Source organism: Plutella xylostella, chromosome 19 (genome assembly GCF_932276165.1).
Source record: "Plutella xylostella chromosome 19, ilPluXylo3.1, whole genome shotgun sequence".
NCBI lineage: Eukaryota > Metazoa > Arthropoda > Insecta > Lepidoptera > Plutellidae > Plutella > Plutella xylostella.
The window spans coordinates 8,856,673-8,874,446 of record NC_063999.1 but is presented as its reverse complement, the minus strand read 5'-3'; the positions used below and the strand labels follow the sequence as shown (position 1 = coordinate 8,874,446).

At 40.9% G+C, this 17,774-nt stretch overlaps 3 protein-coding genes across 5 annotated transcripts in view; all 3 read right to left on the bottom strand.

The window, feature by feature from the left end:
• The window catches only part of LOC105388627 (ATP-binding cassette sub-family A member 2), a 39,434-nt gene extending 38,784 nt beyond the window's left edge, over window positions 1-650 (bottom strand). The window contains 1 exon segment of the mRNA XM_048627944.1: window positions 186-650. Within this exon segment, the coding sequence (XP_048483901.1) occupies window positions 186-365 (180 nt within the window). The 5' untranslated portion in view covers window positions 366-650.
• A 462-nt stretch (window positions 651-1,112) lies between these two features.
• On the bottom strand, window positions 1,113-11,278 carry LOC105388628 (neurofilament medium polypeptide). 3 transcript variants are annotated; one of them, XM_048627557.1, is made up of 18 exons: window positions 11,107-11,278; window positions 10,770-10,873; window positions 10,578-10,649; window positions 10,219-10,374; window positions 9,619-9,817; window positions 9,127-9,297; window positions 8,755-8,918; window positions 8,076-8,207; window positions 7,485-7,785; window positions 7,067-7,182; window positions 6,556-6,756; window positions 5,848-5,973; window positions 5,212-5,306; window positions 3,028-3,211; window positions 2,711-2,755; window positions 2,088-2,132; window positions 1,821-1,865; window positions 1,113-1,719 (listed from the first exon to the last, which is right to left on the bottom strand). In XM_048627557.1, the coding sequence occupies exons 1-18, from the start codon at window positions 11,198-11,200 to the stop codon at window positions 1,183-1,185; spliced, it is 2,787 nt and encodes a 928-aa protein (XP_048483514.1). In that variant the 5' UTR covers window positions 11,201-11,278; the 3' UTR covers window positions 1,113-1,182. The 3 variants fall into 3 exon arrangements, with proteins under 3 accessions (XP_048483514.1, XP_048483516.1, XP_048483515.1); XM_048627559.1 differs by lacking the exon at window positions 1,821-1,865; XM_048627558.1 differs by lacking the exon at window positions 2,088-2,132.
• A 1,792-nt stretch (window positions 11,279-13,070) lies between these two features.
• On the bottom strand, window positions 13,071-16,889 carry LOC125488444 (peroxisomal leader peptide-processing protease-like). The gene is made up of 7 exons (XM_048627943.1): window positions 16,885-16,889; window positions 16,100-16,323; window positions 15,443-15,549; window positions 14,962-15,130; window positions 14,373-14,514; window positions 13,764-13,927; window positions 13,071-13,479 (listed from the first exon to the last, which is right to left on the bottom strand). The coding sequence occupies exons 1-7, from the start codon at window positions 16,887-16,889 to the stop codon at window positions 13,394-13,396; spliced, it is 897 nt and encodes a 298-aa protein (XP_048483900.1). The 3' UTR covers window positions 13,071-13,393.
• Window positions 16,890-17,774: the final 885 nt, after the last annotated feature.

Sequence of the window (17,774 nt, the reverse complement as noted above, 5' to 3'; positions counted from 1 at the left end):
TTTCAAATTTGCTTAAAGCAATCTACCAGACAGTCTTTCAATGGAAGAGATAATATGAATATATTTTGAGGTAGCTGATACATGATTAAAAATGAATAAGTATAGGTCTATGTATAGTGATGTGTTAAGAAAGCAATTTTAACATCAATAATGCTCTGAAGGTATAAAAGCTAAATAGTACTCACAGTTTGTCTCACGCCCAGTTTTTCTATCATATTCGGTGGTAATTTTGCCGTCAAGGGTTTCCGGAACACAAACAATAAAATGAAGAAACCCAATGTCACTATGGGCTCCATTATCGTGAATATGTACCTTCTCTTCCTAATAATAGCATTCTTCCAGAGAAGCACCCATATAGCCCTCATGATGCGGCTTTGATAACTATGTTTATTTTCAATCAAGCAAATAAAGTGTTATCCATTTAGGGCACAAGAGAAAATACACCTCAATGAAACTGTCGAAACATCCTGTACAGTCTCAGGAATTTTGTTTTCGATAAGAAACCGACATTCACTGAATGAAGTTATTTATTTCTACTGAAACCATTTTACAGGACTTTACATATACAACAAAAACTAAGTTTTTTAAAATAAAATTACACTGTTCACGTTCACCCAACCCAAACTTTGTTATTTGTTTGACATTTTGGGATTGACTTGACATTTGCCAAGTTTGGTTTTTGACGTTTACTTGTCAAGCTCCAGGGAGAAAAAAAATACTCTGTGTTTTTAAACTCAAAATAATAATGAACTACTCAACAACCAACTGGCCGGCTGCAGCTGGGGCGCGGTGCGCGTGCGACTCGGGTGCGACCATGGTGCGACACATAGAGTGGTGCGACCGGTCTATGGGTGCGAGTGCGACCCTAGTTTTATTTGGTACTTCTATGGGTGCGACCCGTGTGACCGACCAGTCCGAGCACAGAGTACATTGACCGAGGATAGTTTGAGTCATAAACACGGTCTAACAGGGTGGAATTTTATCAGTGACCTTACCATAAACACGTTATATAAACTTTCAGTATGGGTCAAACGGTTTAAATTACAGCTTATATTTTTTTCGTTATAAGGTAAATTTAAGGCTAGCTAGAACTAGTCGTTCTAAAAAATATATTCTCAAATTAGTTATCACTTTATTAACGATAATCTAGTTATTATCTGAAATAGTATAACATCTGCCGGTCTACTTAAAAATCTTGACGTGTCGACCTTTATATTTTTTCCTTTCAGGTTTAGCTTCATCGCCTTTTGGACCTTCTTCTATTACAGCATCTTCGACTTTTTTCTCCTCATGTTTCTTGTCAGCATCATCTATCTTCGTATCACCCATATTTTTATCGATGGATACCTTTTCCTCTATTTTCTGATCTTCCTCCACCTTTACTTTTTCTATTACTGTTGTATCTTCTGCTACGACTGGTTTTTCACCTTCTGTTTTTTCGTCAACAACCTTTTCATCATTAGTTACATCTGGCTTGTTATCTAGAGAGGGTTTCTTTTCAACAATTTTATCTGCCGATTTAACTTTATCTTGTATAGTTGTATCCTCTACTTTTATGTCATCGAGAGGTTGTTCCGGTTTGGGTTCACCTTCAGTCTTCGCTACTTCACCAGGTAATTCAGCTCCTTTTTCATCTTCGGTTTTCGGAGCGTCTTCTAACTTAGTAGCATCTTTATCTTCTTTGCTGCTCTTTCGTGACGGAACTGTTTCAGCCACCATCTAAAACAAATATTACTTATGTTGTTAGCCTGTTATACACGTCTAGAAACTATTTGTAAAAAGTACCGTAACTGTGTAAAACTTCATTTATTATTAAGTACCTCAGTCCCAGGTTCGGATTCCGGAGCTGAGAGCGGTGGTGGCGCCTGAAATGTATTGAAATTGATTAAATAACTAGTAGACGTTGTTAGGATGATGATGATGACGTACCTAATAATACATATACATATGCACGGAAAGCAGAAAGTCCGCCTTCATTTATTATCCCTTAATAAGGCATTATGGTTTTTGCCCGTAACTCAAGTTAACTACTAGAGTTCAAAATAAGGTGGGAACTATTTTCCCTTTTCCTTATTAGGGGTTATTACCTCAGTCCCAGGCTCGGATTCCGGAGCCGAGAGCGGTGGCAGCGCCTGAAATTGATTGAATTTGATTAAATAACTAGAAGAAGATGTCAGCTAAAGATCGCATCCAGTGGCGTGCTTTGAGAGAGGCCTATGTCCAGCAGTGGACTGCTATAGGCTGATGATTATGATGATGAGACGATGTCAGGATGATGACGTAGTAATACATATATTATACCTATGCACGGAAAGCAGAAAGTCCGCCTTCATTTATTATTACCTCAGTCCCTGGTTCGGATTCTGGAGCCGAGGTCTGTGGTGGCGCCTGAAATTGATTGAAATTGATTAAATAAACTAGTCGACGATGATGATGATGGTGACGTAATAATAGGTAGGTTACATATACCTATGGAGACACTACGATCAAAAACCCTCGGATCTCCGGGGTCCCTTCTGGAAGTCATAAGCAACCTAGGTCGTCTACTGGCTTTCTGGCGTGAGCTTGGGTGGCTTAATAGCTAGTCACCCCATAGGTATTTCACGTATAATGGCACACCTTAGAGGCTAAATGCCGAAAATCAGCTCGCCATTATATACCAATGCACGGAAAGCAGAATGTCCGCCTTCATTTATTAATTATTAGGTACCTCAGTCCCAGGTTCAGATTCCGGAGCCGAGGGCGGTGGTGGCGCCTGAAAATGAAACCCATTAAATAACTAAAAGACGATGACAGGATAATGATGATTAATAACTATGCACGGATACTCCGCATACAAAATCTATTTAAAATGTTCGATAAACGGGTAAGTATATTTAATCTGGTACCTTTCTACCAACCTAGGTTAACAACTATACTGTAAGAATATTTTTGACAGCAAATAAATCAAAATAACACAAATTAATCAAGTGAGGCCTTTGCCGAACACAAGACAAAATACAGGAAACAAAAGACTGTCTTCCATACCGTGATCTCCACCTCATCCGCCTCCTCATCCACAAATCCATCCCCATAGCCGACAGGGAACATGCGCAGACAGTCCCGCTCGCCGGCGCTCGCGTCGCCGCTGAGGTAGACCGGGCCGCGCGCGCCCAGCTGCAGCAGCGGCAGGCTGCGCGCTGCTGATACCATCAGCGCCACGCGCTCCTTGCTGGAAACAGGAGACTATACTTAGATAGCCAACGGCAGGTACTCAATTACTCATGTATTACCAGGGAGCTTGGAAAACTAAGGCTACAGAAGCGCAGCAGCCGAAGGGCACAAAACTTCTTATAAGTAATCGTGGAATGCAAGGGCCGTAAAGGAGCTTGTGCGATCTTATCATCGTGAAACCGCAAGGGCTCTAAAGAAGGCCACCGGATCAATCCAAATGGATTCACGCTGACAAAAGAGGCCGACGACTCCATTTTGGATAAATACGGCCTTTGGATCTTTGGATCAATCTAAATCACTGACCAAAGAGGAGAGATTGGGATTAAGCTTCTAGAACCACGGCTATTTAGACAACATTAGTGGGGCGGTAGTCAGTGGCAACACGCGCAGACAGTCCCGCTCGCCGGCGCCCGCGTCGCCGCTGACGTAGACCGGGCCGCGCGCGCCCAGCTGCAGCAGCGGCAGGCTGCGCGCCGCCGACACCATCAGCGCCACGCGCTCCTTGCTGGAAGTGAAGATATAACTGCCAACGGAAAGCATTGGGAAACTAAGGCAGCAGCCGAAACACACAAAAAAATCGTATCTTAGTGGAACCGCAAGGGCTCTAAAGGAGGTCACTAAATCAATCCCAATGGAGTCATTCATGGACGATATTCATGCTGGCGAACGAAAGGGCCTAGGACGCCATCGGATCAATCCCAATAGATTCCTCCATGGATGACATTCACTCTGACGAAAGAGCGTGGGAAGACTCCCTTTTGGTTAAAGGCGGCCTTTGGATCTATCCAAACCACTGACAAACGAGAATGAGGTGACTAGATTCAGATGAATCTTCTAGAATCACGGGCATTTGGTCAACAATAGGTTCTGTTGTCAGTTGCTACAAGCGCAGACAGTCCCGCTCGCCGGCGCCCGCGTCGCCGCTGACGTAGACCGGGCCGCGCGCGCCCAGCTGCAGCAGCGGCAGGCTGCGCGCCGCCGACACCATCAGCGCCACGCGCTCCTTGCTGGAACGTGTAGAATGTAGATAGAACTGTTTTACCAGAGAAGCTCCCTGGATCTCTGGGCTCCCTCCCCAGAAAAACTAATTAAAGGTATCGCAGCAGTCAAACCACACAAAAAATCGTATCATCGTGGAACCGCAAGGGCTCTAAAGGAGGCTACCGGATCAATCCCAATGGATTCATCCATGGATTGACGTTATTCACGCTGAGGAAACAGTGTAGTGCGACGTGCGACTACATTTTGGTTAAATGCGGCATTTGGATCAATGCAAATCACTGACAAACGAGCATAGGATGACTCCATTTTGGATAAATCCTCTAGACAAGAATGGTGTGACTGGATTTAGTTTAGATGAATCTTCTAGAATCCCGTGCATTTGGACAACAATAGGATCTGTAGTCAGTGGCAACACGTGCAGACAGTCCCGCTCGCCGGCGCCCGCGTCGCCGCTGACGTAGACCGGGCCGCGCGCTCCTTGCTGGAACGTGTAGCATGTAGGTAGATAGAACTGCTAATGGAACTCAAGTTTACCAGGGAGCTTGTAGTACTAAGGCAGCGCAGCAGTCAAACCGCACAAAATAATCTTATCATCGTGGAACCGCAGGGGTTTTAAGGAGGCCACTGCTGGATCAAACCAAATGGAGTCATCCATGGAAGAACGTTATTGAAAGATTGTACAAAATGCTGAATCAATCCAACTCACGTACAGTAAGGGGCAGATAAACCTGACCCCCCTCAGAAGCATTGTTAGTATGAGAGGGGGGTCAGGTTTCTTTGCACCTGACCGTACAAACGAGCATATGTATAGGTTGACTCTATTGTATGGCGTATCTGTACCTACAGAGCTACCTTCTGGGTGGAATTTTAGGCATGGAGAGGCCACCGTTAGCAATGGAGGACTACACTTACATTAAATAGGTCTTCACACTTACCTACCAAATCAACAAACTCCTGCCAATGAACAAACTAAAAATAAAACAATAATATTGGTACTGTTTCATGGGCCGGTCCATCTTGTTGTACTGCCGGATTGAGTAGGCCACGTGCTCCGCCTGCGACAGGTCGTTCTCCACCGCGAACACTCCAATCTGTACATAGATTCATTATTTTAAATTCCACTGCTTCCAGTCCACTGCTTCCTCGGGAAGCAAGAAGAAGCGGGGACCAGAGCGGAATAGGACCGAAAAGATTGGCGTACAACGTTGAGGCCTATTCTCAACAGTGGCCGATAGAAGGCTGATAATGATGATAAATTAATTTAGCATTAACCACACCATAGTTACTATGTAACGGCTAGTTTATTGGAGAACGGAGTAAGAGGTAACTACTGTGAATCTAAGCTGCATTCTCTGAGGCTATTCGCTGCTTAGGAGTTGCCTAAAGATGCCTCAACCATAAGCTACGGTGCAGTTTAGCGATTACACTTATATTTTACTCAGAAGGCCTGGCACGGGGCGCAAGATGTAACAAAAGCTTTCCGTCGCACTCGCTCTCGAAGCTGTGCGATGTGAGTGAGCGCGACGCAAAACTTTTGTCACGTTTTGGCAAGCTCCTCCAGAGATGCCTCTACCTTAGGCTGTGGCGCAGCTCAATATCTTCACTAATCAGTAGATAATCGTAAATCCTTACATTAAGTATCTCGTCCTTATACGTCTCTAATAGGTCCTGCAGCTCGGCGCGGCGCTCCACCGGGAACATCACCAGCACGTGCGGCGGCAGCTTCTCCGACTCTATGGGCGCTATGCGTGAGATGTACTGCGCAGAATACAAATAAATGGTTAGGTAAGCAAGCATACAGAATGTTGCAAAGAACATAAGAAAAATACATGGTGAGGAAAGTATACAGAATGTTGCAAAAAGGGTGTAGGTGTACTAAGCTGAAACCTACTTGTGCAGCATGTTATATCTGAGCTCGGAAATGAAATCAGAATGTATATAATATGCTGCACACGTAGGTTTCGGCTTAGTACACCCTTTTTGCATACCCTTTTTGCAACATCCTAACTATATAGGAAAACAGGATGGAAAGAACAATGACGAAATACGAGATCACGGAGAGATGCTGGGATAAACGTATCGACTGCAGGATAGTTCTCCATCTCCAAGCCTTAGTATTTCGACAAGCAAGAGTAGCTTCCTGGATAAAATGGGTGTAGGACGGGTGGTTAAAAACGGTAAAATTATAGATGCTGGTATGGTTGTAGCTGACTATTTAATGGTGAACCCTGCTAAGTTGTGAAGTGGCTGTGCTAACTATGATTTTACAAAGTGTTTCCGCAGTAAGCAAAAAAAAATGACATGACATTGAAAACCTGTGTCTAGAATAACTACTCTCACCTTAGGATAGAAGAACGCCAACCCATTGGCCCTAGCCAGGTGATTGCCCGGCGTGTAGAGCCCCGGTATGAACAGGCCGGGAGGCGGGATGTACTCCTCACCCTCTATGGACACGTCCGAGTGGAACTCCTGGAGTATCTCCTCTAGTGGTTCTGGTTCTGGATCCTCAGGATTCGGCTGGGGTTGCTCGCCTTCTGATGGCTGAAGTAAAGAGATAGCATTTAATACAGGCCGTGGACATCTAAAATCAAAGGGCTCCTGAGCAAATCCCTCCAGATATTTTATCATTCAGAAGCCCAGGGTTGGCTTCGATTGGAGTTGGACTATGGTAGGTGTAACTTGTAACTTTTCACTATGTGACTATGATCAATTCCTGTCCATTTGTTTCAATCCTTTGAATGATGCCCAAGATCGTCCACAGTATAGAGGCAGACTTCTAAAACAATCCTCACCTCTTTTTGTGGAGGGAGACGGAACCATATTATACTTAAGGCTTAAAAAAATGTCATACCGCAGCAGTAGTTTCAGTGGCGACGGTCGTCGGTTCTGTGCCCTCAGTGACGTCGGTAGCCGCCACTGACTCTGTGCCAGCCGTGGTCTCAGTCCGCTCACTACGACCTTCTGTATCTATAGGAAGGTGGAAAGGCTTTTGTGAGATGGCAAAGTAAGTAACTGCATAAGAACTCATATTATTATTACTTGTTCTAATGTCAGCGTGAATAAGAGAAGAGATAAATAAATAAGCAAATTTAGAGGAAGTAAGGCTTTGATAGTTACCTATTACATAAGCCTATTTGGTGTTCCATAGCCTTAATAGCCTCTAGCTCGTGTAGCCATATTGCCTAGTTCGTGTTCTTGATAGCCTTGTGTGAGAGATCACCACATAATAATATTTATTTAAGTTTTACATTACTATCCTTAAGTGTTACCGGTAACAGTGGCTTCCGTATTAGTGGCATCGTCTGCGTCCTTCTTGCTATCATCTCCCTCCTGCTTGTTTACTTCTCCCGCCTTCTTGTTTTCTTCTCCTTCCTTCTTGTCTTCTTCTCCTTCCTTCTTGTCTCCTTCTCCTTCCTTCTTGTCTCCTTCTTCTTCCTTCTTTTCTTCTTCTCCTTCTTTCTTTTCTCCTTCTCCTTCCTTCTTGTCTTCTTCTCCTTCCTTCTTTTCTGCCTCCCCAGCATCTGCACCTTCTGTAGGAGGCGGCTCTTCTGGTTCCGGGTCCGCCGGTAGCTGATCTCGAGGAGGGAAATTTATCAATAGTAACTATATGTAAAGGCCTATTCAAAATGCAAAGTTATCCGCTACCGCTAGAGGTGTCAGAATAATGCCGTGCAGTACCACTAATAGCCATAAGCACCTATACTTATTACCGATACCCACAGTAGAAGTGCTAGCACGGAGTGCATTTAAGACCTGACAAAAGTTCTCCGTTGGGCTCGCTCGCTTTGAATAGGCCTTCAGTTCCTACGTATATCATTCGTTTGCCTTCAAGTTATCGTAAAATAGATCATAGCACTGACCCCAGCCTGTATCCTGGCGAAGCGTTCCTCTTCCTTCCTCCTCTTCTCCTCGGCGATACGGTCATCCTCAGCTTGCTTGGCAAGGCGCGCGCGCTCCGCGGCCAGGCGTTCGCGCTCCTCTTTCTCTTCTTGCTGAATGGGGGTTAGAGGGAGAGAGAAAGAGATAGAGATGATTATGTAATTCGCCAATATTATTGCCGTAACTATCTGCCTCTAAAATGCGTATTTGGCAAATATAAAGTGTACTGTGGCTCTGGTGCTCTTTGGGAGATGTATTCGTCCAGCATAGGATGATAAGCCAGATTCATTTGCCATTAACCCTGTCCGCTATGGTCACAATGATAGTTACGCCGATGACATGCCGAGACTAATCAACAATCGTAGATCCGCAGACAAACGTGGCGTAACAAATACGTCCTTTTTTAGTAAGTACCTAAGTACTTAATTCGATGATCGTAACTAATGAACACGTAATAATATGAAACAACTGTCTTAACTAATAAAGAACTATTAAAACAACGCGGGCTCGTGTATCACCCTCATTCTCATATTAGGTGGTCCTATATTTTGGAACGATATACAATTTATTTGTCCTTGGTTTCACGATTACAAAAGCTGATAATAAAAATATGGGCACTTAAATATATATCCTGTAGTTACTTATAAGAAGCCAGCTTACCAGCTTCCTCATCTTCTCATTATACCTGTCTCGCCGGACCTCTCGCTTGCTCTTGCTGACGGTGGCGTATCGCTCGTACGCCGGCACGGGCGGCGGCTGCTTGTCCAATGACACGTCGTCTTTGCGGGCTGGTGTGTCTTCGTACAGGGCCTTACGCATGACCTCTGTGGAGGAGCGGTGGTAGGTGGATGGGGGTCAATCTAGATTAAGAAAATATAAGCTTTGGAGCGCTGCTGAATGGCAACTCTTGCTTGAAGAAATACGAACGGAATGTCTAGATCTCTATACTTGCCTATATAGGTACACTAGATATTTTACAACTAACGTACCTACGATATAATACCCCACAAAAACCAAGATTTAAGTACTAACGCACAAAGTCCCTGTCATCTCCATCAGGCATCTTGAACAGCACCACCATGGCCTCCCCGTCCAACAGGGCATGGATACACGCCTCGTTGGGCAGGATGTCGCTTTGGTAGAACACTTCGTCCAGATCGTCTTTTGTCAGTTGGAGGGTTTCCTTGCCAGCCACTGATACGTCTGCAGGGTAATATTACAAGTGGGTTTTTTTATATACAGTGGAGACCACTGACAGAAACTGTAGCGTGTGACGTCTCCGATCCTACTAAGGTACAATTAAATACCGGTGGTAGTTTAAGTGGCAAGGAAAGCCAAGGGCATAGCGTTGTGTGGTGCTTCTAATGAGAGCCAAGACTACTTTTGCGGCCAGTGGATAGTTATTGTCAGGATCTAAGCTACCAACCAGTTACGAACCTACATATTGATCCTACAAAGGCCTCGCGTTGACCGAATAAACCTTTATTAAGAGCTAAATTTTAATTAATAACAGTTCTCACTCACTAATGGTATCCCACTTCTCATACAGATCGTAGTGGGCATGGTGGCAATGCGGCCAGAACAGAATGTAGTTGAGTGTAAGCACAGCGCTGGAGAGACGCTCGTTAACTCTTCGCTTGCGTTCGTACAAAGTTTGGAGCCTGGCTCGCTCTATCTCTTCTAGGTACTCCTTCTCTGCTTGAAGATCTGCTTCCATCTTCTCCTGCCAGAAAAAAGAATGGGTTTGGAAGATGAGTTGGTCGCTGGAACGACGACCTTAATGAGGTAGCTGGACAGCTTGAGCATGGATGGGACAGAATGTTGTGCCAGTGTTAACAGAGGCACTGATTCTCGGAATACTTACGTAGTAGTATAAACATTATAGTTTAGTAGCATGTATCTTGATCTTGAACGTATCAAAATTTCGCGACGCCATTATTGGTGCGGGTTATGTAATATGTATGTCCCTCGAACGCTATTCGTCTATTGCGGCAAGTACCTAAGTATTGCAACGAGGGCGCGCTACGATTCGCCTCTTTCAAGATAATCAAGATGGCCGCCATTTTGATTAATATAGGTACATATTTTCTAAAGTACTGTAGCTATAGATATTTATATACTAACAGCCTCCTCAGGCAGCATCTCATGCACTTCCCGGATAGGTTGCGCGCGCGGCACCCCTGTTTCGAGCTCCTTCGCTTGGATCCCCAGCTCTTCTTCAGCCACTTGGCAAAGTTCTATGGCGTTCGCGCCGAACACTGCCCGCGTCAGTTTGCCGCCCTTTTTGTGGATAATTTTTAGGTTAGGGATATTAAATAGACAGGAATTAGAGACTCAGCAGGTAAAAGCAGCTTTAGAAGCTTTGTCTATATTAATTTATTAAGTTGGTTCATCACTGTTGACTCCCAATAAAAAATATTCTACAGAATTAGAATAACTTTAGTACATAGATAACTTATTACTTAGTTAATTTAGGTACTTACAGAAATAAATAAAAATACTGGTTCACTTTTATCCTTGAATCTCACCAGGGAAGTTATGTTATCTGCAACAGCCTAGAAAATAGAATTTCACTATTTGGGAGCAAGAAGGAGTATACATTTATTGATACACCTACTCACGTACGTTACAATATAATACATTGTGTACAAAAAATAAGCCAATGCATTTATCACCTTCACCATAGATACTCTGTCTCCTCCAATTTCCAGTTTAATCTTCTTGACGGCGTTCCCGGCGGCTAGGCAGTAGCCACAAAACTCAGAGTACACCTCCATACCTACAATATTTTTACACGGTTACACTTTACAATAGGCTCTACTACCTAGTGCCTAGTGTCAGTTTTACACCTATGAGTAAGTCACAAGTGGAATTGGAGTATGGAGTTCAAGTTGGAAAATGGGCCTTACTCATCAGACTCTGTACTTTCCTAACCCCCATTTAAAATAGAGGGGTGTTACAGTTTTATCATGTGTTGTGTGTAGGTATTAATTAAATTATTGATATACTTACAAATGAGTTTGTCTCTATTGTCCAATAAATAACGCTCGAATTCGTCATTCGTCTCCACCGTGTCTTGTATCGTGACTGCCTGTTTGCGAGCCATGGTAAGAAAGATATTTTATGTTGAACAACCAAATAAATCTTTAATTTGGTGACAGAACTGACAGAACCACAAAATGACAGAACTTTGGACAGCATTGGGACATGATTGGGACAGCACAAGGACAGCAAGATAATTTCCCAGACCATTCTCTGACAAATAAAAGCAAAGGCTTGAGGGTCTTATTATTCTGGGTCCTGACGCTTTTCTGGTATTTGCGAGGAAGTCATTATTCTGAGCAATTACACGGCGCGCCTCAAAAGCCGACTTATACCACTACTAGCTGTTCCCGCGAGCTTCGCTTCGCCTTAAAAAGTTTTCCCGTGGGAATGGACAACATTTCATTTTCTTTACCCTATATTTTTATTAGCTATTCGGAAAGGTTATAAAAAATTAGAGGACCCGTATTTTTTATTTTGTATATGCATGAATTTTTGCATGTTATTTTTAACTTTAAAGTTAATTATTTTAAAACCGGAAGTGACATCACATATTAGGCTCAATTTTTATTTTTGTCTATTGCCTTAGTCTCGAAAAAAACATAAATGACATTTTCAAATGACATTGATATTTCTGATGATACAAAGTAGGTACTTATCATGTAAAAAAATAAGCAGAAGCATTTTTTCAGCTATGTAGGCGGTGGCATGCTCTGGGACATATCAAATAGAGGTCATCTCTTGTTGGATAAATATATTTAATAAAATAAATATTATATAGGTTTTTGCTCACGTGAAGGTTCAAGGTCCAAAGCTCGGCGTGGAGGGCCCTCCCGATGTGGTAGTAATCCGTTTTAATCTTGAGGTTCTCACACACAAAATCACATGTCCACTTATAATCGTTTACACAAATATAATGCCTAATAGCAGCTGGTAATATTTAACCGAAAATACAAATATTGCGAATATCGAGACCGCGCCGAAATACAAGAGCAGATAACCCGACGAGAGGCTGCCAACGACTGAGTAGACTGTCAAAAATAAAAGAACCTACCCACATACAAATATAAGAACCTACCCACATAACTACAATTATTAAAGTGTTCGTCGGTACCGAACATCTCTTAATAAGTTCTAACCATTTTATATGATAAATTAAAAAAATAGTCAGAAAATCAGAAATAGTCTGACACAGAACAGAATTTATGAAAATGACCCAAATAAACAACAACAAGCACTTTTTTACTATTTCATGATTTTCTCGAAAATGATACATCCAAAAAAAAAAAAACACGCGCTCACGCCTTGTACTACAGTACTCCCTTGCGGGGTAGGCAGAGGTGCATTGCTGCACCCACTTTTCGCCAGAGTGTTATGTTAGTCCCAATGTAATAGGGGGCGGGCCTATTGCCATTTTACGGGCACATCCAAGACCCGAGAACAAATATCTGTGTTTAAACAAATATCTGCCCCAGCCGGGAATCGAACCCGGGACCATCGGCTCAGTAGTCAGGTCACTAACCACTACGCCATTCGGTCGTCAAAAAATACAAAAACATTTTTTTTGTGGCCTTGAGAGCTAAATCTCGAAATGGTTTTCGATTTATAGAGCTTTAGTTTTTTGAAATGTTGTCCATTCCGGGGTAAAAAGTAGCCTATGTTCTTTCTCAGGGTCTATACCATATGTATACCAAATTTCATTCAAATCCGTTCAGTAGTTTTGACGTGAAAGAGTAACAGACACACAGACAGACACAGTTACATTAGTAAGGATAAGGATTGTAGCAGCACTCCGAAACATTCTCGATCGAGAGTGGCTCTTTTCCTAATTTGTTGTTCTAACTAGTCCACTCTTCCACTGAACTACAACACACCGCTACCTAGGTATATCCACCAAAATACTCTCAAAATCAAAGGAAAAAGGGTTGTGCATGTCCATGAAATAAATTACAATTTATTGTCATATTTTAGGTACTTACTGATCTACTTGCTACACTGAGTAGATAGTATTATTGTACAATTATTACTTACAAATACCCTGTGCTTATATGCCTTATACCAGATAAAATATATCACATAAATATACCAACTAAATTAGTATTACATACTAAACATATAAGAAATATTTACTACAATAGTAGCAATGGACAATTAAAGCTTGAATCCTCTTATATAAATATGTACTTAATATATCTTAAGAAAATATGTATAAATTAAATCCTCTGCATCCATCACCACATTGAATAAACCAAACTCTCTAAATCTTCGACCGATAAGGCATGAGTCGCCACTGCGATTGAATAATTTCCTTGTCGCTTTCTATGCATTTCAGTTTGTCAGCATCTGCAAAAGTATACATTGGGTTAGCTTTTCTGAGAGTGTTAATGTATGTAGTTTTAATTCATAGAAAGAAATAACAGATGGCGCTGTAAACAAGTCGCTTTACATTATGGTTTAGAAAATGATTTAAAGCGTTTATATATTTGCTATAACTAATTGGGTTACATGTTGGGTTCGTGGCTTTCAAACTGGGATACCCAATGCTCTTTAGCTTATAAACTACCATTTTGGATGCAACCCGCCATAATATGCGCGATCGTTACGCCTATATACACTCTCTAACTTACCTTTATCATGCATATACGTGTGCAGTAGATGCACGAAGGTCGAGGCCGGCACCGCCATGTTGATGTAGGGGAAGCAAGCTCCCGTCTCCGTCTTGGCATTACACACTATTATACCGAGCACCTCCACGCGAGATGATGCAGTTATGCGGTAGATGGCGCCACCGCTGGGGAGGGGGAAAAAGGTAAGTTAGGGTGGAAGAACGCCTGGATAGGTTCACCGCGTCTATGGTGCTAGATCCTGAATGCATTATTGACCTTTTGTATCCTTACAGATTACAAAAACTGCTTGCTCACTCGTTGCTATGGATCCAAGGTCTTCAAGGTTCCAATTTTCACCACTAGGTGACACTCTAGTCCAACTCTAGTGTTGGTCATCGACACAGCAGAAGTAACAAAAGATTTTATGCACTCATTCAGCATAAGGCAGCGTAGGCAAACAAGATGTTTGCCGCCGACTGAGGTAGCGGCGGCCTATAGGTTCAGAATACCGAGTGTTGCAGCATAACGCTCGCCGAGCAAGACGAACAGTTTGCCTACTGGGACCGCAGCCTAAATATACGTAAACCCGGATTCTAGATTGTTCTATGAGCCAGCAGTGACAATCATTACCTGAAGCCAGACTGCACGCAACACGACGTCTGTATCATGGAGGGCGACACGTTGTTGGCGTGCCCGCTGGTCACGGTGGGGCGCAAGTCTTCTAGATTGTTCTCGTTGAAGAACGGGAAGCCGGCCGCTAGCACTGGCTCGCCTGGAGGTGGACCGATAAGTTTAAGTATAAGATGTTGGAAAAAGCGCTAATTTCCAAACTCGTGGAACAAAAGTTGTTCAGAATGACCCCTTTAGGCTTAGAATACTTACAACACCTTGTATAAAAAGTTCCGCTTGTTTTGTTCTTATACACTGGTTTGGTTGGGGTGTGGTGTATGCAAAAAGAGCGTCTCCTAGTGACTTAGGTATCAACTTAAGCTTCAGCTCTAGTGTTGGTCACAGATGCGAGATGCGTTATGGTAGAGATTTGGATATATTGAGGTTGATGATTTTATACATTCTGATCTCAACCCAGAAACTAAATTAAAATGTGTCCAGTCGTTTCAGATCGCCCGGCCAACATAACATAACAGCCCTCTGCGCCTCTTACAATACAAATGCAAAGATTATTAAAAACTAGGGGTTTTCAAACATAAATTTATCTTACCTTTCTTAATAGTTTCGGTGCTAAAATGTGCCGGAACAAGATGCGTCCAGTTCTCTGGATTAGAGAACAGGAGGGCTAGGTCATAGGCCTTATCATCAGCTGTCTTGTAGCGGACTATCGCCGTCTCTTTCACTCCTCGCGCGTATAGCGATACCTTGGCTGAGGAGTACTGGAATTAGAGGGAGATAGAGGGTTTTTATTTGTCATCAAAGTATTGTTACTTACCTATTTGATATTGTAACGTGTAATTTAAAACTTTGACAGATACAGTATAGATCTTCAGTGATTTTTTATTATATGTATTTACCGCTCTGGTATTTAGGTGCGCTGCAGTGTACATAGGTATGTAAAGGACCTAAAACGGTTCGCTACTAAACTCAGCGAAAGCATAGAAGTGTAAAATGTGCGAGCGTAAATTCACAACACGTATAGGTGTAAAATGTGACTGCATGAATTCAGGCTACACAACAACAATACGTACATTTCTAACGACATGTGCGCAGGTGACGACGTACCCGCCGCCGAGGTACACGCCAGCGCCCCACGCGGCGCCGCAGCGAACTAGCACTAGCGACGAGTCTATACTCTCTGAAATGTGATAAATGAAGATATAGAAAATAAACTTGAAAATTTAATGTTAACACGACTATCTGTAGCCCTAAGCTCCACAGGGGAGTTACAGGACTATAAGAAGAGAAGAAATACTACTATTGAAAGAAGAAAAACTACGTTATAATAGAACGTATGGTTTTGTAACAGCAGATAGTAACTACGGACGAGCGTAATGGCGATAGCTGTCGTATGGCTTTTATTTGGCTCATGAAGAGTTGCAGAGAGGAACTTTAGGCTAAAGCTGACATGAAATCTATATCTTCCTCTTTCTGTCCGTATAGTGTCAAAGCTAGGCAGCAATATATTTAAGGTCGACATTAAGTAATTTTAAGTTCCTTTCTGCAACTCAGGGAAAAACTATATAACTGTAACTTGGTCCACACATTCGACGCACATAGGGCTTGTACACAAAACTGCGTTGCGACGTCGCATCGCAAAAACCTGCGACCGTAATCGAGAATTTGCCCTGAAAAACTGTCTTGTCCTGAAAAAATTGTCTGACTTTGTTTGACAAGCCCATACGTACCCAGTATCTTCAGATGCTTGGCCGGCGGTGGTGGCTCTTTAACCGCGTCATTAAGGCGCAGCTTGGCGGCGAGCACGGCGCGCAGCGGCGCCACCAGCGTGAGCCCCACCCACTCGCCGCGCCACCACGACACGCTGCAGACTACTATGCCGATCAGTTGTTTACTGGAAGAGAATGTTACAATTATGGACTTATTACCCGCAGTTTTATAAATAGTCCAATCCCTAATTGGTTAAGATTTGTAGAAGAAGTAAAGCCAACGACTCAGATTGGGGTGCTGATCGTAAAAAAAACTGTAGCCCCCGCTATATACTATATTTTAAGAGCGTGTTATATATGTACTTATAGATATAATTATAATGATTAATTTTAATATAGGTAAAATGTATACATTTAATAACATAGAAATAATGTATTCACACTTCGTATTGTTGGTCCGGTACAAAGTACGGAGTGGGATTTTTACTATAAAAGCGGTACGACTGGTCGTTAGATTCTCAGTCTTGGTTGAGACGTGGACGGAGACAGTCGTGCCGCTAATGCAGTGTGCTGCCAAATTATAAGATAAGTACTACTTTTGATTGTTGTTATGTTGGTTTAATAATAAATTCATAATTATATATTAATCACTGTTTTTACTTATTAAATAATCTAATTGATTTATCTATTTATTTCATTAAAATTAGTTGTTTGATTATTGTGATTTTTCTATTTTCATTAATGGTTAAGTTAACTATTACACAATACAAATATCAATTTTAATTAACTGGCTTTTATTATTATACCTCATTATCTATATGATACCTGATTATCTGTGATATGATAGACATGATCTAAATCAGGTAACATCAGAAGTGGGATTGACTTGTGTTCACAATAAAATAAAATAAAATAAAATAAAATAAAATAAAATAAAATAAAATAAAATAAAATAAAATAAAATAAAATAAAATAAAATAAAATAAAATAAAATAAAATAAAATAAAATAAAATAAAATAAAATAAAATAAAATAAAATAAAATAAAATAAAATAAAATAAAATAAAATAAAATAAAATAAAATAAAATAAAATAAAATAAAATAAAATAAAATAAAATAAAATAAAATAAAATAAAATAAAATAAAATAAAATAAAATAAAATAAAATAAAATAAAATAAAATAAAATAAAATAAAATAAAATAAAATAAAATAAAATAAAATAAAATAAAATAAAATAAAATAAAATAAAATAAAATAAAATAAAATAAAATAAAATAAAATAAAATAAAATAAAATAAAATAAAATAAAATAAAATAAAATAAAATAAAATAAAATAAAATAAAATAAAATAAAATAAAATAAAATAAAATAAAATAAAATAAAATAAAATAAAATAAAATAAAATAAAATAAAATAAAATAAAATAAAATAAAATAAAATAAAATAAAATAAAATAAAATTAAAAAATTTTATACAATAAAGTCTATACATAAATAAATTAATTATTCTTAATTATTATTTACAGAATGGACGCTGAAACTATTTCAAGTCTTTTAACGGCGATTCGTGATGCTGTTGCGAAACCAACCACAAACGACGACGACATTGCTCTGCCAGTGTTTGATCCTGACAAGAATGATTGCGGTGCAATAAGTTGGTGTAACAGTGTCGACGCTCTCGCTAAGGACCTCA